Source organism: Semicossyphus pulcher, unplaced genomic scaffold (genome assembly GCF_022749685.1).
Source record: "Semicossyphus pulcher isolate SPU_LCO1_2020_fin unplaced genomic scaffold, fSemPul1.0.p SCAF_17, whole genome shotgun sequence".
NCBI lineage: Eukaryota > Metazoa > Chordata > Actinopteri > Labriformes > Labridae > Semicossyphus > Semicossyphus pulcher.
The window spans coordinates 18,191,009-18,217,393 of NW_027211681.1; the positions used below are offsets into that span (position 1 = coordinate 18,191,009).

Here is a 26,385-nt window from a genome sequence, read left to right on the forward strand (position 1 = left end):
CATGTGAAGCACATTGTGTTGCCCTGTGTATGAAATGTGCTTTATAAATAAAGTTTGACTCGATTAAAACTTCAAAATATAAATCTACTAACACAATGTAAGTGCAACCACACTTTTCATTGAGTCCCACAAATGTGTGGCCTCTAAAATCTCTAAAATATGCTGGTTTATTTATAAATGATGCATACTTATGTAAACTGCTGATGTGATGTGGATGAACACAGCTTAATATTAAAGAGTCAGAACATTACAATGAGCCTGTCTGAGCCTTTTGTAGCAGAAGCAAAAAGAAGCATAAAGAAAATGTAATCAGTAATATCAGTTTAACAATTATATCAGTTTGCTAATATAAGACATCGTAAGCCACGAGCTGCATTTACTTATGGATTAAATGTGTCATTTGTAACATGAACGAAAAGCTGTGTAGTCTCACTTTAACTCAGAAGTATCATCTCATTTCAAATACTACTTGCTGCTATTTACAGCCTGGACTTAATGTTCTAGAAATACAATAACCTAGCCCTAGCTAGCAGCATCAGTAAATCTGGATCAACCAGTTAGACTAATGTGTTATTTTAAACTATGATGCATGGTAGTTACCTTCTTACAGAGAACAGGATCAATTTTAACGAGCCATGCTACATATGTCCCCGTTTAAAAATGTCTTATGTTTTCTATAACACATAATACACAAAGAATAAATAAACAAATTCTCTAAACTGTAGGTGGATACAAAAAGAACAACACAAGTGGACAGAACGATGAAATATTCAGCAATATGACTGAACATAACTGCACCAAACATCCTTAGTGCTGAAATAGAGACAGCACGTGCTGCTGCCAACACATGCAATAATCTTTGTCTATATTTCCTGTGCTGTTTGACAGTGATGGTGATGTCTCACTCAGTCAACAAAGACGAAATAAGTTCAACATCTTATTGGTTAGCGGCTTGTCTAAGATCATACAGGAAATAAAAATGAATTATATTGTAGATAAAACTCAGGCGGTGTTTGAAGTCAGCATTGTTGTCAGCGCCTCTAGCCAGAAACCATGACCTCATTCTCAGTCAAATCCACCTGTCACACCTGCTACTTGTTATCTGTTAGCGCCACAGTGCTACACTGCCTCAAGTTACACTTTAACAACATGAGAGAGAAGAGCTTCTGCACTCTCACTTGATAAGAAGTATTTCATCTTAGCCAACAGCCCTGAAAGTTTACAGCTCTGTTACATCACCATTCCCTTTGTTTATAGTGAGATTTACCTGACCAAACAGCACAGTTCTGTTGCTAACGTTACCTTCACCTCTGCTTGTGTTGTGCTGTTGCCCTCTACAGAACGTGCCTCTATTGATACTGTGCAATGATGCACCTACCTTTATCAAATCTTCAGTATCAAAGGAACATTTACGACCTCTTAGTCCATCGAGCAGGTGTCGGAGTGTGACAAACACTTTGAAGCCAGCAGTCACACACCCACAGACAACAGAGAGAGAGGGAGGGCCCTGTGATATCTCAGCTCTCCTGTGTTTTCCCGGCCAATCTCATGAAGTGGAATGTGGTCATTCAGGAAGTGGTGGCTGTGTCACACAACACTGCACATTCACTGTCAGTTTTTTTCCTATAAAGTTGAAGGTGACAGGGATGTTCACACTGATCTGTGCCGTCCATCACCTGAATCTGTCTTTCACAATTAGCCTAGACAGGTTTGATTGTTTATCTAAGTCATTAAGACACAGCCTGATTGTGAAGGGTACATAGCTCATAAAAAAAAGATTTGAACCTGATATTTTCTTTTAGGTGATCATAACCCACATAGTTCTTTACCCAGCAGGCCAATGCCTCCCTTAGTCTATTTCAATGAAAATGTGGATCTGCTTAATCTAAAATATGAATCAAGCAAGGCAGGACACTTAAAATAAACTATGCAAAAAGTCTTAATATGGTATTCAGAGTTCAACATATCCAATTCAAAATGAGAAATCGGAGCGCCGGTTCGGCTCAGCGGTTAAATCGTGCGTCCCATGTACAGAGGCTACAGCTGCCCAGGCCACGACTCCTACCCTCGACCCATGTCATCCCGACTCTCTCTTCCCCTGTTTCTGACACTGACTTCTCTCACTATAAAGGCATAAAGGACCAAAAATAAATAAATAAATTGATGCGGAGTCTCAAGGCATTAAGCTAACTGCGCCATTTAGCCTCCAAGCAAACACGGCTAAGAGTTTACAGCTAAGCTAACGGCTTTGTGAGGCACGTTGTGTTTCAAAATTCTAACAACAGCACGCTAAATGCTATCAACTGAACATGCTCACTAAGACATGCCAACATGCTAATGTTTAGCAGGTCAAATTTTATTTATATACCAATATTTATTTTTTTCTAGTTCAGCATTTTTGCTAACGTGCTAATCAGCACCAAAGACGATGCTCAGCTGGTGGAATTCCATCAGTTCTGCAGACATGACAGCGCTATGATGATGGTGCTAAACAAAAAATCAGGGGCTCTCCAAACGTATTGCAATTATCCCTGTGGGAGACATAATGTTTGCTAGCATGATCTGGTCCGTCAGAAATGTTTTAAAACGTGTTGAGAAAATGTTTATCTGAAGCACACATATCAACCAGCTTGAGGAGCGATGAGGTGATCAATGAACTAATCTTAATTCTTCTTTGAAAGGACATTTGTAGCTCTAAAACTGAGCTAAACTCACTCATGAGGAAGTCTTGGAAGAGTGTGAGAAATGACTCGACAAGCCTCATTAACACCTCCTAAAGTTTTTATTTATCTTCAGCATAAAATTCTCAGTATTTGTGGGTCAGTAACACCGAAAAAGGACACCACAAACACACGAGAGACAAAGCTGCTGAAGTCAGCAGGGCAGGCTTCCCTTCACAGCTGCACTCTCACTTGAACACATGCCGACATTACTCAGCAGAGCAGCAGCCGTCACAGAGCAGCTGGTGAAACGGATGGCAACAGAGAGGGAGAGAAAGGAAAACAATCTGCCTCCAAGTGTCACACTACGCCAGCCACAACTTAGCTGTTGTCTTTCTACAACTTCAGCTAAATCTTCCAACAGGCCGGGGCAAGTGCAAAATCACAGGGTGTCATTGGGTATGAACACAACATTTTTGTACAGCTCTGCCCTCTATTGAAAAACATGACAGAATATGTTGTTGTGACTGACTAACACAATGTCCGCAGGAGAAAATTATATAGTGTCAAAGCAGACCAATGACTCATTGCAGGAAACTACCTGAAAAAGTTGGATGAAGTTCAGCCACAAAGGTGAGGGCCGGTTCAAACTACTGATGATTAAATGTATCTTATTAAAACTTGAAAGGATCGAGTACAGACAAGTGCAGCTTGTTCATGACACAGCAGCCTGTCTGCCCCGGAGAGACTGATGCTAATTCCCGTCCAGACAGCTGGTGGGGTCAGGGTGTGGTTTAGGGGTGGGGGTAGTTAGAGCTGGATGGGGATAGTTGGGCAAGGCAGGGCACGGTGAGTGTTTGAGAAGTACGTGTTTGAACACAAGGTGCTCTAAAAAATTAAAAGGAAACCTTCCTCTGAACCATAACAGCTGGATTTTCTGACTAAGCAGACAGCTGTGAACACAAATTTCCTTTTTGCTATGAGGTGTGAGTGAGGAAGTTTCCATAACCACTATGCGGTTGACTGTAAAGGTCAGGGAGGGGAGTGTAAGAAGGTAATGGGCATGTTTTTATGCTCTGTTGCCAGCAACCACATAAACGTCTTTTACAGAAAAAGCCATAATGTGTTTTTATCACTTTTTATCTGACTTCCAACCAGCAAAAACACAACAATCGGCCTCTCTGCTTCATGCTGTATAGGACTTTTGTGTCTTATAGCACCTGAAGGAGAACCAGAGGCGTCAAAGCACATCTACTAACATACTTGTAAAGATATGTTTGATTGAATATAGTATTTTCATCCATGTCAGGAGCTCTATCTAATGTTTTTGAAGTGTGGGTTTCAACAGCATGTGATAACAGAAAAAGTAAATGAGAAGTTTAGGGGTCGTAGGTGTTTTGGCACGTTAGCATTTTATATAGCCTACACAACATGCAGATGTTTGTTGTGCAGTTAATTCATGTTTCGTTTCAGACCTCCATTAGTTTCCATTAAAGCTCCCATGAGGAGTTTTTTATCTAGTTATGAAACAGACTGAAATTAATTCTGATGACTCTATATGAGCTAGAAAAGCAAACCAGACCATCAGCAACAAGATTGATTCTTTCTATATTGTTATTTTTAATGCCTGAAACCACTTACAGGACAAAATCAGCAAAGAGATAAGAGGGACGGCTTTGTCCACAGGGGGCGCCAAAATCAACACAAACCTAAAGTTCCTCACAGGAGCTTTAATTTCGGTATGAAGTTTTTACAGTTTTCTGGTGAATGATTTATATAAATCTGCACTTTAATTAAAATACCACACACAATAACACGACAGTACTGTAACTGACAAAAAATTAATGCAGACTTCATGTTCAGTGTGATGGGGTGTTAAGCTAGTTTGCTATTAGTTTGCTAATTTATTTTTTATCTATTAAGCATATCGTAAATAAATGGAAAACAATGGCTGCAGGAAATAAAAGGAACAATACACACATTTCTATTTACGAAGTGATAAGCTGTGATGAAAGGTATGCTAATACGCTATCTGATTTGCTGTGAAATGAAAAGGAGATAATTTACTTCAGGGTCACACAAAACGTCGTAATTCTGTTCTCAACTCTCAAAAGTCTAAATGGTATGTTTCATTTCGACAACAAATGATCACCAGGCAAACTCATTGAACAACAAGTAACCGTTAGATGTTTCAGGAAACTTTTCGGCTCATCATTCAGCCTGGTACTTTCCCCAAACATGCTACCTGTTGTCTGGCTTCTGCTCCGGACGTCCCGCTGATCTCTGCGCTCCCCCTCTGCCTCCTCTACACGCCGGGCTTCAGCCATCAGGATATGAAACAACGTAGAAACAAATGATTATATATAAAGTTCAAAAAGTGAGCTAGTTCATCTGTCTACACGGTCAATTACGCATGGGCTGCTGTCCTGTGCACTGAAGTTTCATTCGTCCTGCCCACAGCAGCCTCTCTCTCTCTCTCTCTCTCTCTCTCTCTCTCTCTCTCTCTTTGCTGTGATGGAGGGAGGTGGTGCCACTCACAGTCAGGACCCCAACACGCAACACAGGCAGACCTTTCGGTGGGAATGTTCAAAGTCAACGCAGGGTTACCCCGTAAGCCAATGTTTGAAACTTTTTAAACAAAAGAAAGAATTTACGTTTTGTGGTTTATTGTGCAAAGTTCAAAGGCAGCGATTTGGAACCTTTCAACAACCAATAACAAACGGTTGTGTAGATAACCTGTTGAGGAATATAAGGAAAATAATAATAATCGCTTAATATTCAATTCAATATTCCCTAATATTCAACATTTTAGATTGTTGAATGTAAAAACTTTTTCCAACTCCTTTTTTGTGTGAATTTGATGTCATTTGTCCCTTACCGGTACCCATTCAGCTTTTATATCCCTATTAACCTACATGTGTACCATTACACTATCACATTTCATTGACAAATGTTTTACTATTTACTGCACTGTCTTGATTTGATAAGTGCAGTTAGTTTGCAGATTCAAATAAATTATACTAACAATAAAATCAACTAAAAATTATGAAGTGTTACAGATTACCATAAACTTTCCAGTCATCAATTGAAATCTGGCCAACATGCACCAGCTACAATATTTACATAATGCTAACAGATATTGCATACTTCTTAAAATCCAATCATATCAGCGATACAATACTTTGAAATAGGCCATTCCGTATAATATTATTATTATTATTATTATATACGAGCTCAAGCGACATATTGAATGCTGGCCTTCTACTTGTAACTGTTTTTCATTGTGGTATTAATTAAAATCTTTTCTTCCATCACTGTCATCAACACTTCCACTGAATAGGCGGACACAAGACTTTTTGGGGACAAAATGCAATTCAACTGTTTCTCCACTAGATGTCATTACACACCTAGTCATCTTTAAAGCCTGGTCTACCAAACGTAGTCCAAAATAATTTAATAAAATGTCTCATTCTTTTGAATCAGGGCCATTTTTGTTAGTTGAGTCATCAGAACAAAAAGACCTTGCAAGTTTGTTTTTAGAGGAGTCAAATGGGACTTGGGCTAAATATACTTTTCAAGCAAGCATAAATGCAGGTTCTGCCTTTTTTGTAACACTACAGTGTAATTTCGGGCTGGAAATCACAATGATCGTAATCTCACTATAACTGCTCCTGGGAACGGTGAGTGGATTTAAAGATACCAAAGCCCCCAAATGCTTTGCTTAGAATATATTTATTATGTAAGAATACACATATGAAATGTATCGGTTAAAAACTGTCCTATGCCTACAAGGGACGTCTTGATTTCTGTATCATCTGTGCTGGGAATAAGGCATGTTGAAATTTCTAACAGGCCTTTGTAGAGATTTTTATGGCTCTTGCTCATCCCTGTCTTGTAGTACACTGTTTCATCCAGCAGGGGGCAACATATTGCAGAAATCTACTGTATGTCAATTCTGTATTACACATAGTCGACATATCTCTTGTTTTAGAACGTTTCTTGAGAAAACAACCTATATTTTGACTTTTTAAGCTGAACAACATCAGTAGGATGAGGCTGATGATGTAATGCAAAAATAAGATTCTGAAATTCTCATCTAAAATAAGGTTTTGGGATCCTGGAAAATAAACAAACAAACCAGTCTGTTGCCAAAGTTTTTACTTAAAGCTCACCGATAACATCTTTGAAGGCACTTCTTTTGCTTTTATACATGCGAAGAAGTCATTTATCATGTCTTACAGAGTTCTATCGCAAGAGGAAAAATACAAGACATAAATAAAACATGACTAACACACATAAATCTCTCCACTCGTAGAGGTGGGTCCGTAGCAGCTAAGTGGGAGGAGCTTCAGATAAGGATCAGTGGTTTCACCTATGTGTGCGCGAGCTGCAGCAGACCAGGTTAAGTCGCTCGGTAACACATAGGACCTCTTACACCACCGTGGACTGTTGTGAAAGAGTGAAATTGTGGAGCTGTGACCACGACCCAGTAATTTTACCCTCGAGAGGACGTAGCGCACCGAGTGAGTGTTTGTGGTTAAACCTGATATTCGACGCTCCAAACTGCTGAGCGCTTTTTCCCGTCCAACCGGAGGAGCCGTCCCACGGTAAGAAACACAGAGACAACACTTAAACTTGTGTACAGCTTTAGCTTTAACTTGCATGTTGATTTATAAATTGAAAGATTAATTTCTGGTTATGTTCGGGGATGTGTGCGCGTGTGTTTTGCTTTGACAGTTGCCGAGTCCTGTGATTGACATGTGCGTGTGGGTGGAAGGGTAGGGTATCTCCAGAGTGTTGTTTAGCAGAGTAAACCAGTGGCTACCTGGGTGATTCCCAGTTAAAACAACTAGTTTGCATCCTTTCAAAGTTGAACAAGTGGAAAACTAAACTGTTTCCACTCAGCTTCACTGTTGTGTTGTGTCTCACCATAGAAACAAACTAGACCCACCCTTTGATTCACAATTTTGCAACCCCAGCCACTGCTTAATAACATGTTTGCATATGGATCTGGTTTCATAATCCTGCAGTAACTTGCAGAGCTCACAGCATAATTCCTTTAAATACATTACAGCCTGTCCATGTGCTGTTGTTGATAGCTCCTGGCAAAGTTGTTTTACAGCCTCACACAGGTCTAAGTGCAGCCAGCCTGCCTACCTGTCCTGATTCCACCTCCAGCCCTCCTGTCCTGTCATAAAGAGCTTTGTATTCAGATATCCACTGTGAGGGACACAACAGCATGCAGGTGGTGTTGTGTTACCTGCAAACATTAATGTTTCATGGCAGGCCATCTTGTGTGAGCGCCATTCCTTCACAGGTGTTCTCTTGCACCTGTGAAATCAATGCTACTCACAGTCATCTAGTTAATGACGCAAAACATGATTGGCTAAAAACTGTGTTGTGTTCAGGTTCTCTCTCTCTGCAGTCAGAGGAGTTACTTCATCTGTAGACTGATTTATAACACAGCTGGCGAGAGGTTATTTTTACCACCCTGTGTTTGTTTTGGTGTTGGTACATCAGCTTAGGAACTACGTAACATTTGGCATTTTTGACTGGGAAAATCAATTTGCAAATTAGCTTACATTTACTGCAATCGATTTATAATTAATTCTAAAAGAATTTTAAAGTTTTATGCTTTGACGAGGCAAAGAAAAATAACAATTTTAACCATTCAGCAAAATCTTAAGATGTTCTTTAAACTGACTTGGGCTAAAGTTTCCCATGATTGTCTCTTATTTACTGTTGTCTATTTAATATAAAAATACAATTTTGTGCATAATTGCCATCTCTTTATGTTGGCCAACCCTGTGATGACCCTATGGAGCAAACGCTGAATGAAAACTTAAGCACAAGCTCCTGTTATGGAGAAGAAGTTATGCTCATGGTCGCTTTCATCCTTCTGCCAACCCGAGTAAACATCCATGTGTTCTCACGTGACTGAAATTCCAAACTGTGGTCACATGACAACAACGGAACCCTCTCCTCTCCATCTCCTTTTTTGCCAAACTGTTGGTACTTTTATTATGAAAACAAGTGTCGTCCACAAACGTCTGCATGTCATCTCCGAGTGTAGCTGCTGTGGGCCCTGAGCTGGTCTTTAAACTGCCTTTCATGTGGATGCTCTTTTAAAGCGCGCTCGCACACCACGAGTGCCCTTTTTGTGCACTCTGGGCTGCTCTCAGTCAGGGAAGGGATGTAAATATATCGGGTTCCTCAGCAGAGGGACCACATGAAAGGTATTTGTAAATGCTGTCACTATAAGTAATGTAAAATTATTCTTTTGTTGTGATTGTAGGGAAGCAGTTTGGTGTACTTTTTTGCTGTTTTATATTGAAATCTCTCTGATGCAATCTAGCCTAACGTCTAAAGTTGCAGGTCTTTGCCGCATTAGTGATGTACTGATGTATTAGTGATTACTTTCTGAGGACTGAAGGAATGTGTGTTTAATCAGTCATCTGTATGATTACTTATGATCTTCAAATCTTATAAATGGTTGGAGTCAGTGTTATGGTCTACGACATAGGATCTCTGAGTCTCCATTGCAGCATGCTAGACTGTGAATAATGGTCATACTAATGTTATTAGACGTATAGGTTCAAGTCACAAGTTTGTGATTTGGATCAGATTTGCTTCACCTTGCGTGCTGTTGAGTAAAGGCCTGCTGAACTTAGAGTTAGGCTACTGATTTTAGCATAGAAGTAGTTGTATCATAGTATAGTAGTAGTATTTTTAAATCTAAATGTTTGACTTAGAAAGAGTTAAAGAAAAGTAAGCTAACTTCTTTTTTCTTGCAGTTCTTGCAATTTCTTTTAGAGGAGTCAATACAGTGTTACTTTGGCAGAACTTGTGATATAAGTGGAACAGGTTCTGTAGACAACATACCAGCAGATAGGTGTGTGTGTGTGTGTGTGTGTGTGTGTGTGTGTGTTACCCCCTTCCCACCACCGACACAGCCAGCTCAGCTTTGTCCCGTGTTTGGGATTAGCCCGACATTCCCCACACAGACCCTGAGAAGTAGCTAACAAGAAGCTAGCAGTGTTTCCTAACAGTAAAGCCAAGAATAAAGTTACATTACTACTTTTTTTGTGTGGAAAGAATACTTCATACATATTTAGAGAAATTCACTGATTGTTTTGTTTGCAAAGTTACATAAGAAAGTTGCTACCATTCTTACGTCTGTGCTTTAACTATTAAGCTAGAGCTTGGAGCTGATTAGCCTAGCTAAAACGGTTACTTGTAGAAACCGCTTGCAGGGCTCTCTTGAAGGCTCAAAGACACACCTATAAACACTTTTAAATGTTACTACTTAAAACCTTGTACATTTATTTACATTAATGAAACCTTAACGCATTTAAAATACAGTTTTGTTCACAAATTGAAATGCAAGAAAGACAATTTGTGGTTGTAAAGGAGCTACGTGCTACAACTATTTGTTAGCATACAAACGCTAGGTGCAGTGATTTCCCAGAATCGTGTCATCAGTGAGGTTGCCAGGTTTTTACTTTTTATGTTTGTTTGCAGATTAAACAAATTAGATGTGTGAACATGAGAAAGCTTATGTTTGCAGGCATATATTTGACATTTTTGTTTGGCTAGCTGCTCTACCAGGCAATTAACCTAAGCTAAGTTAGGCTAACAATGTTCGGAATTTAGCTCCACACCAAACATACAGACATCAGAGTAGTAAATCTATTTTGTTAGGGACATTTATCACTCAATACTGATGGGATTTTGAAAATGATTATTTTGCTAGAGATGTGATTTTTTTTGTGTGTGAAAGATTCAATTTGAAGATTGTTGATAGCATCTGTAATGGTGACCCACTTACTTGCTAGCACGTGTTCCAGTTTCGTACAAAGAATTACCCTCTTTTCCTTTCAATCTCCCAGTGGTGTCCTTTTTAAAGACGCTTCTCTTTAGAGTATTGTGAAAGGAATGAAAGGAGATCGTAACTGAATCAGGATGAACCACTTCTGTTGTCTAAGAATTACCTAGAATGGAGGCACAAGCTCTGTGTATGTCATAGGAAAGCAAGACTCTGCAGCAGGCCAGTCTTTACTACTGTTACAACAAGCCACAGCATATAGTACATTAGTTTGCATCCAATTTGCCTTGTAAATTTATGGGAGAAAAGAAGGGCAAGTGTGCTGCCACTTGGAGGCAAAAGTAAACATTTTCTTTTCCTAAACTGTGCTTGTTTAAAAGAGGTCATCCTAGGTCCGAGGTCATGTTCCCAGGGTCCTATGTAACTAATATTGTCGGACTGATGTAGGCTACATTTGCGGTTGAATTTGCAAAACAAATCATGTTCCATAGTAAAAGGTCTGTTATGCTACTGGGGAGTCATCAATGGCTAGAGTCAAGAAAGCTGCCTTTCCTCCATTTGGGGGTGTATGCTTCAAGGAGTATAACTTTAGTGAGCTGTAAGTAGGTAATTTCAACATGTTGACCCAGTAAAACACACAATGAACTTCTGAAATAGTGAAAAACATTGCTAAGAACATAAAACTCTTTGAAATGTGTCTTTAATAAATCATTATAAGGTGAATATAGGATTCCAGGGAGAAATGCTCCCATTCTAAAGGCAATGAAAAGTTCGTTTTAAAAGAACAGAAACTGAGTAAAAACAGGTTCACGGTTATCCACACCCAAGCAAATATTTGACACAGATGAGCCCGACAGGTATTTTGGTATGCACTGTATTCCTTTTAAAACAAACTCTCTGTGTTCTGCAGCTTTTTAATTCCACTTCATATCAAAAACCATTTTTTCCAATCAGTTGGCTAATTATATGACTGCAGTGCTGCAGCTTGCTCTCATCTCTCTGATGGTTATCTCTGAAGTTCACAGACACGCCGTATCTTCTGTGCTCCTCCTGCCGTGCCACATTCAAACATGGTTTCTTTTATCAGCATCTACGTGATGCAAACGAGTTGCAGAGGAAGTAGCAGGAGCAGAGATAGGATATACCCACACTAAACACATTCTTATCTCTGACAGAAGCCTATTGTGGTGAGGGGATAGGCTGAGCAGCATACCAACATGAAACTAGGAATGATGTCATCACAAGCTCACATTGTGTACATACAATGTGGTAATTTAGCCTGTAAAGGCCAGATAACAACAGAGAAAAATACAGTGACCTGTGGTTTAAGATTGAGACAGTAACATTTGGGTGCTACAAATTGTTACATTTGGCTCAGTTATAATGTTAGAAAGAAAAGTTTACAATCTACAGTTACACACATATTACACGTGATGGATATTAAGGGCAGATTATAGTTTAAGCTTCATTTAAAGTCAAGAAAACATTTGGTTTAAGCCATGTTGTACATAGAGCCATCATGTCCAGGCCGCGCCAAAGAATCAAACCAATATGCTGACGATACCTTATTTTATTAGAAGAAAGTATTGGTGGATGATGTGGGGAAAAAAATCACATATTTAGGAAAAACTATCTTACGAGGTTAAACTGCAGAGGAAAGAGACAATCTTATAGTTGTAAACAAGTCTATCAGTCTGATAGTCTCCCTGTCTGAACATATTAACTTAGCTAGTGGACTCCGAAAATGCGCTAACTATAAATCTAGCAGCCTCTTTAATCATCTTATCAACCCGTAACCTGCAAGTCCCTGATGTCAAAATTGATCTAAACAACTGCTCCTATTCCTAGAAAAAGGCTAGCAGTGCCTATTTTAGTAGGATGAAAGTTGTCTTGTTTTGGTAATGTTTGCCAATTAGCAAGTGTTAGCATGATGGCCCATTAAACTTAGTCTAAACAAGGTGTATATACATGAACACAGATATGTTAGCATTGACATTGTGAGCTTGTTTTCAAGCTAACGTAACAGTGTAAAAAGGATGCGCGATATTGGATTTTTTGCCAATATTCGATATGCCGATATTTTCCAACCCTTTTTGCCGATTTTGATACCGATATATTAGGCACGTGTTTTTCATCAAGTCTTCCCTGTAGTGGAATTGATATCATGCCTGCTCTTATTGTAGTGGCCCACTGGCAGATGCAGAAATAACTTTTTAAGATGTACACATTCACTAGGCAATATGAAAAAACTACTTTATGTTATGTGTAAAATGTCATTTATTTGTATGAGCATTTAGGCACAATTAAAGCGGACCTAATTTAAAGGGGACCTATCCAAAGAAACCTATCTTTTGCATTCCTTCGCTGTGTTATCAAAAGTTCCATCTAACTCCCCGGGCGGTGTAGGAAAATTAATACCCACATTCCTTACCCACCCAGTATGCACATGCATTGACTCGTGCATACACAGGTGAAAGATGACATCACACTTTGGAAGCAAGAAGCTGCCCCTGTCTGAGTAAAAATCCTTTGTAAATCTTATCTCTGTCATGTTGGTTGAACTCTCTCTCAAGAGATTTGTGCAATATAGGGCATACAGCTCCTGTTTCCTCTGTAAGTCTTTGTGTTTTTCTCCTCAGGGTTTTTAAACCTGCTGTGTTTTAATTTCCCTAACTTCTACTTTCTGAACTGCACACCTGCATGTGTGTTTGAACATGTTAATGAATCTTTTCTTTAGATCACTTAGCAATTTTGTAGGAACAGCCTGTTTCTGAAACCTGTTTCAGCCAACACCCTGTTAGCCTTCAGACATGCCTCTCCTGCACGTCTGCGGATTTTAACATGCAGCATAGATCTGCTTACATAATCACAGTCTTATCCCATAAGCTGGTCGCAGTCATAATTCAGCACCTGATGAGCTTGTGTTGTGCTGGTTAGAAACAACCCGTGACAGGCTGTGTAGGGATTGTTCATACGGATAGTTCCTTTGGCCTCTCATTTGCAGCAAGCTGAGTTTTATGTCACAAAAGCAAAAAAATGTTTAAACACCATCAAAGGTTGAGATTTTTTTTTAATTCTGCTTTCCGTGTATCAGTGTAAACACGCAAACCGGAGCATTATTAGCTGCAGTGTGATATACTCCATTCTTCTTGCTCTTTTTGGGTCTCCGCCAACCTCCGAGGATATTATCTGGCTCTTCAGCTGCTAAATGCTCTGCTATTTTCACCGCTAACTTTGTCTGTTCTACCCTTTGGTATTGTTTTGGCACTGTGGATTCCATTGTTACTTCATAAGTATTGTTTAAATCTGCTCACGCCAAGTAGTTTTATTGTTGTAAACTAAAATTAGTGTTGTTACATGTGCTCAAAAAACGCTCATGACTTCCTCCAACGTAGTCCTATGTGACTTACAGGACTCTGAGTCTGGAGCATAGGATAGCTTATTGATCGACACAATTATTTGACTGCGTTTTTACATCCATTTACTTGCTGTTTTGCAAAGTAAGATGGTCGGTTATTAAATAAACTTGTCATTTGGGGTAAATTGTTTTTTTAAATAAAGGTTCATTCTAGGGCTGCACCATATTAGAAAAAGCTAACACTGCTGTAACTTTTTGTTCTGTGATATTTATTGCGAAATTATACCAGATAAACACAGTGTGTTTTCATGCAAACAACTAACAATTATGCTCTTTATTGTTTGAGACTTTTAGTCTTTTTTCTTCTAACAAAATAAAACCTCTCTCCTACTTTTACCACTCTTGGTTCAGACTGTGACATCCACAAAAAAAGTTCAGGTGGAGCAAGTCTCAAACAGATGTGTGGGCTGCTGTTGCGTTACTTTTACGGTCGGTCTGTCATCTACCGTTCCTAACGGTGTTCAAATGTATGTTTACTCAGCATGATCAGCCCCGTGACAATTACTTTTTGAAACGAAGGCTTGCCATTTCCTACTTCCTGTCAGCACACACAACCTCATGCCGCAGGTTAAGCCGCTAAATGTAAACACTCCGTCATTGGGATGAGGTGCCACTCTCACTTATAAGTTATTTGTCCAAGTGAATGTTAACATCTGACATTGATTTAAGGACACTAGGTCACATGATATGAAAGCTATTGAAAAATCAACATAAATTTTTCCATAAAAATATTAATATAAAAGATTAAAATCCTACATGAAAAGATGTGTCTTATTTAGTATACATTTCTTCTTATTATTAATTCTAAGCCATTAGATCACATGACCTTGAAGCTAATGGCAAAAAAGCCCTTATTCTTTATAGAAACATTTATAGAAAATAAATGAATACCACTTCAGCATTTTGAATTAGTGAGCAACATGTACCCAATTTAGTTGTATTTTTTAATCCAAAAATTTAAATGGGCAAGTCATTAACGTTTTATAAAAACATCAGTTTTGTGTCCATTTAACAGTAATTTGTTGATGGTCCCTAAGTCAGGCTCTGCCTGTTGGGTGCGAGGGCCTGGAATTAGGCTGTCGTCCTTCCTCTACCAACTCTGAGGGAGGCCGAGTGAGAAAGAGTCGCTGGCTCTCGAGTGAATGCACATCCTGCGATGTGTCTATTGCATATGCGCACATAGCAATTGTTTAACAATATCTCGTTAATTGTCAAATTATTTAAGATGTCCTTATGTCCATTTTAAACATTGAATTTCTCTAAATACATGAGTTCAATCTAAATTTGTCTCTCCTGAAGATATATGCTGTAACACAGAGGTCACTGCTGGTCAGTGAATGACCTTGTCCTTCCTGCTGTGCTGTTGATAGGAGGAGAATGGTGAGGACTATAATATATAGTCAGATCACGCAGACACTATCTGGCCTTCCAGTGGCTTCACCTGTAGCTTTAAATATTTCAACAGCTGTTATCACTTTAATGGGCCTTCCTGTCACACGCTTGCCATGGCTGCCACCTGGTCTCTATAAATCTCTCCTTTTTGAGTGCCACCTACAGTTACGGCTGGTTCAGGAGAAATGAAACCGAAATGATTACCTCACCTCATTCATTCCTTTCCAATACCAAAACGAATGCCAAGACAATACCGAGTATTTCTCGATACTGGCGCAAACAAAATGACCAATACGTTTTTACAGCTGTTATCTACTTATCCTGTGTTGATGTGATACTATTGTTATCTTTGTTGTCTGGTCTGGCTCAGTACATTGAAGAAATCCTCACCTAAAAACATGCTAACCACACAGAAACAGGGTTAGCTGACGTTAGCCGCAGCTCAGCTCTTAGCCCCTCCTGACGTCAGAGAAACTCTGTTATTTAACATAAATTGCTTTAATTTAAGCTTACCTTTTTAACCTTGTATAAAATTTTAATTAATAACAATTGAGCCTTAAAATGTGTCATAGGAAAACACTGATTGCTGACTTTAAGCTAGCTATGACTAAGGCTAACCTCAGCTAGCACCGTACTGTTGTTGTTTGCTATGTTCACATAATAGTTATGCTACAACTAAATATGTTTTCCACTCTTAAAACAGTAGTTGCGAGTGACTGCCGTAGTATTAACTATTTCTTTTAAGGCTACTGACAATAAAAAATTAAACTAATATTATGGGTGGCTAATAAATTATGGTATCAGATCAGTGCGTTGAGCATACTTGCCCTTACTCTATACCGCATTTTAGGCAGTATTGGAGACATTTTCTGTACTGGAATGGGTATTTCAACTTTTCCTTTGACATAAGGAAAGTTTAAAAAGAAATGATTAATAATGAAGTCCCTTGGATTGAGGTTAGAAACTCCTGTGTATAAGAGATCTTTTTCTATTCTGAGTAATGGGTGTGTCTTTCTGGCCTCTGAGCTGTTTGTCATGACCACGCCTGTGTGTACAGAAACCCCGGGGATGGTAGAAAGCTGACAATACCAGAAACCAGATGAGAATGAAATGACACAAACCCCCAGAGTCAACATTTCCCTTTCATGTTTACACTGTGCCGGCTCCTTTCAGCCCCGGGGCTTTATCTACATTTTTTTTCGTCTTGATTCGACCTAACCCTGAGGTGCAACACAATAGCCGAGCTCATGTTCTCACTTTGTCATCTTGTTTACCTCAGGAATGAGGAGACAAACTTCCTCTTCAGCTCTTCACCCACTAAATAGAATGGGAAATTCCTTGTTTGAAGCTCTATTTGTTGTTAAACTTAAACTAGCAAATACCAAATACAACTCAAAAAGGTGCATTGACTTGGACTATAATAGGTTTTATGTAAAAGGAAATAGCTTCTTGTTGCAAGCTACTACATGTTGCTGTAGCTTAGCTTGCTACATTTTTCTGGTGGGTAGCTACAGTGTAGTTAAGCTTAATTTAATGTATGTGACTGTAGCTTTTCAAGTAGCTTGCCAACATTGTTAACCTGTATTATTTTAATTATTCAAGAAATTAAATCAGTATAGGAAAATAATATGTTTTAGACTGGTTTTGAGTTGGTTTTCGTTGCTGTTTTTCTTACCTGTGTGTAACGTATTGTGCACAATTGTGAGTATGATTTTTACTATTGTGCATCATTGATATACTTTGTTATTGAAAAAGGAAAAAAAAGGTTGCTGTTGCTATAAAAGCATGACATGTGTCAGCAAAAATGGATGTTTGTAACAACTCCAAGCGTATTCCTTGTTCAGTCATTCCAGTCTTCTATAGAGACCCTCGACGATGTCATTAGAAATGAGAGGAACCAGGCAAAGTTTTTGAGCAATAGTGCATGAGCAACATGCAAGAGAATTCAGTTCGCCTTGTTAAAGCTTTTAAACTTAACATGGCCATACTTTCACTGCCAAAAATGTTACACCCACAGGAGTAGATTGAGTCATGCCACCAGGAAGTAGACTATCATGTCACCTTACAATCTTTTGTCACATTTGTGTCTTTTATTCAGGCTGACTTTGAGGGAGTCGATGTCAGTCTATTCCAATTACTGAAGGTCTGGCAACTTAAAGTCGGTATCAGTAAATTTTAGTGTGACTAAAAACTTCTGAGGGCTTCAATCATGACCCAGCATCAAAGAATAGATCAAGGCTTAAAGAGAAGAAGAAGAGAGGAAGATAATCAGTGCAGCAAAGCGTATTGTTCAGTTAAACAACAAAGCAACAATAACAGCCTTTTACTGTGTAATGATTTGATTTGTAATGCTGCTTTCCCCAAGCCAATCAATGTGACTGAAATACAATAGGTAGACATTAATCCCTAATCCTCAACATCAACAAAAGCTCAGGAAAGAACGAATTATTACTGAATGACACTCTGAGAACGACGTTACAGGCATTCGAATAAAAGCTGCAGCAGTCGTAGCTTGACAGACGCATAATCTGCAACAATGTTTATTTTGATGCCAATTTAAAAAATCCAAATGATCTGAAAATAAATGGCAGGTTATTCGATATATAAAAACGATCCTTATGTGCCGCTTAATAAGCGTTGTCTGTCTCTTAACGACCTGATAATGTGAAGTCAAAGGAGTTTACATAGTGTCTACAGTTGTAGCTAATTGCAGCTGCATTGAGAGAAATCCCCGGCTGGATCTGTCTGAACTGTTCGTGTCTCCGACTGAGGAGAAGTGGAAGCGCCAAATATGTGTAATTATCAAATTGCCATAATTGGATAATTGGAAATGTACAAATCAGGAGAATCTAGTGAGGCTTATGTGGCAGCGAGGATGCCAAGTCGGCAGTTTGAGACTGCAAACAGACAGATATACACACACAACACGCTGTAGTCTCGTATAAACAGTCACATTTGAGGAAACATGTTGGAAACCTGCTCGCAGATTCACACAAACGATGACAACCCCCATGTCTGCATGTCCTCTGCTCGTCTCAGTTCTGCATCTACTGTAATTCAAGTTATTTTGGGCAAGTAGAGCAGTGTCTTCTGGGTAAACGGTGGGCTCTCCCTCTGTGACAACATGGCAGCAGGTACTATAAATGAGAGGATGATGTAGGTCATGACTTCCATTTGTACTGAAGGCTTTTAGAGGATAACTTGAAAAGGTACATTTTATTCCTCAGAAACAAGTGCTGTACTTTTATATATCAGACTCTCTATCGATGGTTCAGAGTGTTGGTGCTCGGTTGTTGTCCGAGTGTTAACCTGGTCGGCTCATATTTCTAGACAGACTTTTCCTGCACATTTGAGGAGTTGTTGCCAGAGTATTGTTGTCTGAGAGGAGCTAATAGCTGCTTTTATGAGACTAATCCTGCAGACTGTTGTACAACTGTACAACAAAACAACTTAGAGAGGCTCTGTGCAAAACTAAAAAGTTAACCAGGAAAACATGTTAACCTTTCTAAAATAAAGAGGCTTTTCTGACTCAGAGATGCAGAAAACCAGTAAAAGAAGATCTACAGGTCGTTAATATTATGTTAATGTTAATGTATATTATGTTAATTCAGTGTGCTGATGTATCCCTGTTGGCCATAGCAGTGACGATAACCTAACCAGTGATGGATTTTTTAGATCAATATTTTGGTATTTAAAGTTGTAATCTCGAAGATCTCACCTATGGTGATAAACGGTAATTGCGGGGTCACACTTCCCAGATATCCAGACAGTGTTGCATGTGTGACGTCCACGGTTGGCTCCGGTTGTAACTCCTGATTTTCCTCGCTGACGGTCGCTTTCCTTTTTAGACGGTTTGCCTTCATCTGAGCGTCCAATTTGTTTCTTTGTCTTCGGATTTTCACTTATTTTTGAAGTTGTATCTGTAGTCATCCATCTTTTCTTTGTTTGTTCAGCCATAGTAGATTACTGTTTACTCGCAACACTTGCAGAGACCGGAAAAGCAGCCGCTTAGCTCCGCCTACCCTCTCTGGCAGACCAACCACTGCTAGGTGATGGAAAACGCGTCACTAACTGGGCACTGCTTGTGATTTTTTCTGCCAAAGTCGCACCAAACACCCAGTCTGTAATACTGCAAATACAATGGCTTTCATCAGTGGGCCATAGGCTCAGCCAACATTGTGTTACCTCATTGGGCAATAGATAGTGAATAACCGGCAATTATTTAAATGAAAAGCTTCAGGATTATTACTTTAACAAAAAAAAAACATTTAGTTTTATTTTAACATAAAATTGTAACAAAAATTTTAATGAAGATCCCAAAAAACCAAAATGTCTCAGTGCCCACTGGTGGAGAGACTTTTTTTTGATAAAGTGATTGTTTAAGTCTTTTCAAGCTAAAATATTAAACTTTTTTTAGCTGCAGCTTCTGAAGCTGAATGACTTGCTACTTTTCTTCATCATTTGTGATTGTACAGAAAAAGTCTTTGGATTTTGTTCTGTTGGTTTGAAAAAAGAAGCAATCTGACGGTTGGACCTTGGGAATGGTGATGAGCATATTTAACACATTCTTTTTTAGAAAAATCAGTTAATCTATAATAAAAATAATCATTAGTTGCAGCTAATTTAATTAAACCTACAAGTTAATATCAGCCCTGCTGGCGTTGGTTAAATCCAGTTTATGTGAAAGGGAGTAACAGAGTGTCTAGTAAAATTTCTGTTATGTAAAACATGAAACCATTGTTGATATCAGTAAATTAATTTTGCTGACGCAGGCGGTATGATTACACAGGGCTGTTATCACTCTAGTTATAAATGATTAAAACACGGCGGCTGATCTGTCAGCTGCTGATGGCTGGTTACCAGCATGGCAACCATTTTTACAGCCTGCTGTCGGCCTTTAATAGGATGATTCAGTTATGTTTGTGGAGCTGGTCCGACTTTGATCAGCAGACTGCTGGTTCAGTGTCAGAGTTCCTCCGGTGTACACGTCCTGAACAACACATTGAGATAAAATGTATACCAAAAAAATAATGAATTGTAAGAATGTCAACTCCATATACTGTGCTGCTCGGGGCGGGAAACGCATGTGTGAGTCCATAGTGAGAGAAAAGCGAGTGTTTGATGACTCCTCTTTAGCGCACTCGCCCACACATATAGGCACACTCATGTCTCTCCATCTGTCTCTTTATCACTCTCTGCGTTTACACGACTTCGCGCTTTTATGAAAGGTTTTTTGTTTCCGAAATAACCCAGTTTTTTAACTCTCACATGATAAAACTCAACGGCACAAGTACAGACGCTGTGTATGAGACGTACGATTTTAGAGCTGCTGTATTGCACGACACAATTCTCAGCATGGCTTGGTGTACTTGCTGGAGAGGGAGGGGTTTTTTTGTGCATGTGCTCACTGTTGCTGTCATTTTTCTAGCCCCTCCTCCTTTTTTGTTTACTTTCTCCCACCCTGTTTTTCATTTTTCCCTCCCTCCCCCTCCTGCTCTCCCCTCCCTCCTTGTAACCTCCTCCTCTCCATCTCCATCCAAGCGGCGTTTCGGAGCAGCTTACTCATGTCCAGTCACTTCCCAGTACGCCTGGCCTCTCACACGGACACTGACTTCCTGCTCCTCTTTTGACATTTCTTCTTCTTCTCTCTCTTTTTTTATTGGTAGTGACAGCCGGACAAGAATGAGGTCCTTGTCTGCTTAGCCACCCGTCCCTGTTGAAGATGTTTCAGCTAAGGTAAGAGGCCCCTCACACACACATACACACACAATCTGACACACTCTCCACGCTGCTTTCACATTCCTGCTCAAGAATCCAACCAGCCGACACTCTCCTCTAACTGAAAGCAGATGGTGAAAGTTTGACTCAGTGCCTCGTTACACCTAAACTCTGGGGCTGGTCGGGATGTTTCTGTGGGATAAAGTGGTTTAAAAAAATAGAGGTGAGCTGTGATTGGCTGAGAGGGGCTGTAGGGGCCGGCTAAAGAGGCTCTAATTTGGTGTTGTGGCGTGCAGCTGCTGCGTGTTTTACAGTTGATCCCCTGTGGTGAAGGAGTGCATATGATCCTGTGCTGTGCAGTGAAAGTGCTTGTTCTGACATTGTGTTAGTGCTTAGAGACAGACAGAGTTAAACCATGTTGTGTCCTTTTTAGACACACATGCAGGATGGCTTTGGGGATGTTTGGTCCACCAATTTGGTCCTGAGTATATATATTTTTTTCACAGCTAGAAGTTTCCTAGTTCAAATCCTGGTTCAGACGCAAGGGGCCTTTCTGTGTGGAGTTTGCATGTTCTCCCTCTGCATCGTGGGTTCCCTCCAGGTACTCCGGCTTCCTCCCACAGTCCAAAGACAGTGTCATTGGGTTCATTGGTGACTCTAAATTCCCCTTAGGGGTGAGCATGAAAGGTTGTCTGTCTCTACGTGTCAGCCCTTTGAATGACTGGTGACCAGTCCAGGGTGTACCCCACCTCTCGCCCAATGACAGCTGGGAGAGGCTCCAGCCCCCCCGCGACCCTGAACAGGATAAGCAGTGTAGATAATGGATGGATACATTTTGTTAAAACATTGAAGGCCCCCTCAGGATGACCCCTCGTCTCGCACCCCTTTGAAGTTTACATTCTTGGTTTTCTAGTAGAGATGTTACAGTAGGCGGGTATGGATTGATATATTGATTATCTAATGGTTCAGTATCATTGAAACCATCATCTTTAAGATATGTTGACCGATGTATAGCCTATGTATATATATTTTTCCACATGTTTGTTTTTCATTTAAATGTCTGAAAGAGGAGGCGCCAGTTTAGCTGAGCGGGTAAATCGTGCGTCCCATATACAGAGGCTACAGACCTCTCCACTCTTACTTCCCCTTTTTCTGACACTGTCCACTGTCCTCTCTCTCACAAAGTCTGCCACCATACAAGTCGATAAAAATGTAAGTTATTGTATTAAATGGACATATATCGATCGCAGGCCCCTAAATTGAATCGCGGTTGAATATTCAAATAATTGAATTATAAATAAAAGTAATAAAACTTGTGATGCACACCGATTTTCTGGTGGAATATCTCCTTTCAATCCTAATGATTCATTTTAATACCCGACATTTCCTCTTTCACCAACCCAAAGGATTAGCACATGATATTGAACGGACATTCACGGTCCCCTGAGGATGAAGCCTACTGACCCTCCTGACCTCAATCCCGAGCACCCCTTTGAGTTCAACTTTCATGGTTTAGAGTGAAATGTCTTGACGACTGCAGGATGACCTGCTTTGGAATTTAGTACAGATATTTATTTGCCCCTCAGGAGAGATGATGAAAACTAACGCTCCGATCAGCTCGGGTTGCACATTTTATTCAGTGCTAATTATCACCTGTTACAATGCTAACAACACAAGCATGCAACATGATCAACAAGATGTAAACACTGCCATTGTGAGCATGTTAGCATGTGAACGTTAGCATTTAGCTGAGCTGCTACCCTTGCTGCAGACCCTTGTCTTGTTAAATGTTCTTATAGAGATTATATGTGAAAGATGACTCACTTTCATGTGCATGTGGCATCATTTCAAATCTATTGATAGCCGTCACAAACATTCACTGTCTGCAAACAGAGGAAGCACAAGGAGATAAGGCACATCCTCACATCCTTCCTCTTGAAGTGCGGGCGGGTACCTGGAAACAGACAACTGGATTTATCTATTTTTTCTCACATTAGAGCACTACCCGCTCGCTGTTCCCACTGTTGTACAAGAAACTCCTGGCTTGTTTAGGGGAGTCAATCTTTCCACTTATGTCCTCTCCAAGGAAAACAACTTACTAGTTCCTTTCTGGGGGGAAAGTGGGCATCTTCCAAATTTCCACTCTGCCAATGTGAGTGTTGGATCCGATCTGCAGAGCTGCCCTGAGTCCTATTTTAAACCGAAATAACATGTATTTTTTTTTCATACAAACAAGCAGACTGAGCAATGCTGACCTCACTTTCCTAAATATGCCATCCAGAAATGAAAACACAAACATACCACGTCCTAAATTCTTGCATAACCTACAAACTCTTCTGCTCGGCTCCCCACATCGTTCAGTCGTTCACACCCTGTTGCTGTTCGCCGTCTGATGTCAAAAAATGTTTGTGCAGCGAGAGCGACGTCAGGGGGCCTGCAGGAATCCACTCTTGGCGTCTGAGTTAGTCCTAAAGCAATTTGACAGCTCAGTCCGAAGTCCAGAGTGCAGCAGGGAAGTCTCTGAGCCAAACTCGGTGTCTCTCCTCTACTGAGTCATCTGACTTTGCCTGTTATTGTTCTCCTTCCTGCATGCCTGTCATAGCTGCTGTCTAACCATGCAGAGAGAGACAGAGAGAGAAATGCGCTGTATATCATTGAATATATGCGTGTATGATGATGTCTGTTTGTTTTCTCTTTCTGCAGGTCCTCTGTGATTATCCCTCCTCCCGTGGTTTTGCTTGCACCCAGTAAGCAGTCAGGAATGCCCTCCTTCTCCTGCCTATGACATGGTTTAACTCACGTACGATCCGGTCACCATGATGGCCTCCATGGTTGCCAACGGAAGCCGAGATGGGCAGTCCCTGGTCCTGAAAGGGGTGGATCCGGAGACCTGCATGATTGTGTTCAAGAACCACTGGGCTCAGGTAAACACCGGCGCTGAATCAAGTGTCCTGCAGCTTAAAGGAATAGTTTGACACTAGAGTTGAGTGTCATACCTCTTGTTACTGTCTGCCTCTTCCCTGTCTAAGAAACTAGGAAATAAAGGTTAAAACACGACATAAAAGAAATTCTAGAGTGAGTGCATTGAGCGTAGCGCTACAGTCTTGAGGCGATTAGCTTAGCTTAGCATAAAGCGTGGAAGCAAGGGTAAACTGCTAGCCTGGATTTCTCCAGCTAAATTTTAAACTAGTTGTTCCCAACTTTTTTAACCCATATCACCTTAAAGCACATCAATGTCTTCTTGGGACCACTCGTGACAGAGGTCAGAGCTGTGAGCAGTTCAGCTAAGGAGTGCTTCTCACTTCTCAATTAGCTTAATTATATTTATTCTTAATGGTTTGACACATACAGACACATATTCTAATATACGTCTCCCTCACTAACAGCACAACCAACTTAAAAACGCCAGTGCTGTCCCAAAAGTTACCACACTGCAGTGCATTTAAGAGTAAAGGCCAGCAGAGTCTTGGCAGTGAGTCCCCAGCTGTCTCAGACTCTTGTCTCTGTGTGGCAGCGTGTGTCCCTGTTCACCCCAGTGGGTCCTGGCAGCCTCTGAGACCTGCTGCTCCCACGCCGTGAGGGAACAAAAGTTACTCACACTTTCAAAAGTGTAACACCGGCCAGCGATGAGGGGTTATAAAAGTGTGTCAGTAACTTCATGTCAGCGGCTTTATGTCTAAATTAGAGGCTGACAGTGTGGGGTCAGTGTGCAGATCTGTGCTGCTCACAGCTAAATCAGCTGAATGCCTCTATTATTAAGTTTGCCGCTGGATAAGCTCGGAGGGATTAGTTTTGTTATTTGGTCGGAAGTTGTGTGGTTTCATGCAGGTATGTAGACTAAACTGTAAGCCTCGTTCAAATGAGAAAAAGGACCCTTAAATCAGAGTTTGGGGTTGCTTATTTGTTACTACATCTGGATGTTTGGCCTTCATCGTGCAGGATGATGTATGTGCAAAGGTTTACACTAGAAGGCTTGTGTGAGTATGGGTTAGAGTGCTCTTTTAATGTCTAGTCTGTCCACTCTTCCTGTAACGTCTATGTCTTCTTACTACTTTATCATTTTACTTACCTGCCCAGGGACTACGGGCAGAAAATAGCAGTTTGCTAAAACTCGGTGCTTTCCTGCAATACAATGTAACGTAACATAACATCATAATAACGTGACATCTTTTCTGGCATTTTATGTCTTTATTGAGTGAGAGGACAGTGGATAGTGTTGGAAACAAGGGAAGAGAGAGAGGGGGATGACAGGCGGTGGGAGTCGAACCTTGGGCCGCCTCATCGATAACTATCGCGTCTGTGTATGGGCCACTGATTTAACCACTCAGCTAAAGCAGCGCTTCCTAGTGCATCCATTTTTATATTTTTACAGTGTGTGTTTTGTTTTAGCACATTCATTAAGTCCTGTTTGATAAAGGCCATCTATTCAAGCCTATTTTTCAGATTCACATACTTGTTAGCTAAATTCAAACAGGGTTGCTTGTGTATAGAGCCTTCTATCTGCTTAATTTGAAGAGGATCTGCTTTAATTGGTAGTATTAAACTCTCACATATAACCTCCCTCTTATGCAATGAGTCACATCTAGCAAGTTTGTCGCAAAATATCTGCTTGATTTAACATTTTTGTAGAAGTTGGTGTAAGCAAAAGTACAGGAGACTAAAAGAAAAACTCCCTGTTCCAGATGGGAGCTTGTTTTGCTTTAGGCAAACTGGCAGCGCAGTTTCGCTCCTGCAGAGCTGATTTTCATGCTCACTTAACCTGCAGCTCGAGAGGAGAGCTCTTGACTTTGGTTTCACTTTGGAAAACCTTGAAATCCGAGTTACCTGTTGTAAATAATATCGGCCTTGTCCCTCTGTGAGAAGCTCAGCCGCCTGGTTCATTAGCAGATTAGGTTAATGTCCATTCGCTGTGTGTTATCTGCTGCTCTCCAGGCCTCACAGAGCTCATTGTGTTCGTAGCGACACGCAGAATGATCTGTTTGTCGCTGTGGCTGCCAACAATCTTTAACCATAGACAGTGAATCACTCCATTCGTGGCTCATACCAAAGTTTTATGAATGTGTTACTGTTTAGAGACTTGGTGCAGTTTGTGTGGAAACACTCCCATCCAGTGTACATTTAAGAACATTTTCAGAAGATGTTGCATCACTGGTATTTAACCATTCAATAAGGGAAGATGACTAAAAATCAAAGTGTGTATTTAATCCTTTAATCCCAGAGATAATCTCAGAATAATGATTGGCTTTTCTTTATGCAAAGTTAAAATTGGCGGATCAGATTCTTAATCAGACAGTGCCTATACCGTCTTGTATTAATAATGCATAAGTTAGATCAGTGCTGTACACGCTGACTAATCATTGAACTCTTGCAGT

General features: G+C 40.2%; 1 protein-coding gene across 1 annotated transcript in view; it reads left to right on the forward strand.

Moving 5' to 3' along the window:
• Positions 1-7,089: 7,089 nt before the first annotated feature.
• fhip1aa (FHF complex subunit HOOK interacting protein 1Aa) overlaps positions 7,090-26,385 on the forward strand; it is a 35,424-nt gene continuing 16,128 nt past the window's right edge. Inside the window, exons 1-3 of the mRNA XM_069666542.1 lie at positions 7,090-7,267; positions 20,962-21,031; positions 23,717-23,937. Coding sequence (XP_069522643.1) covers positions 23,830-23,937 — 108 coding nt within the window. The 5' untranslated portion in view covers positions 7,090-7,267; positions 20,962-21,031; positions 23,717-23,829. The remainder of the gene's footprint in view (positions 7,268-20,961; positions 21,032-23,716; positions 23,938-26,385) is intronic.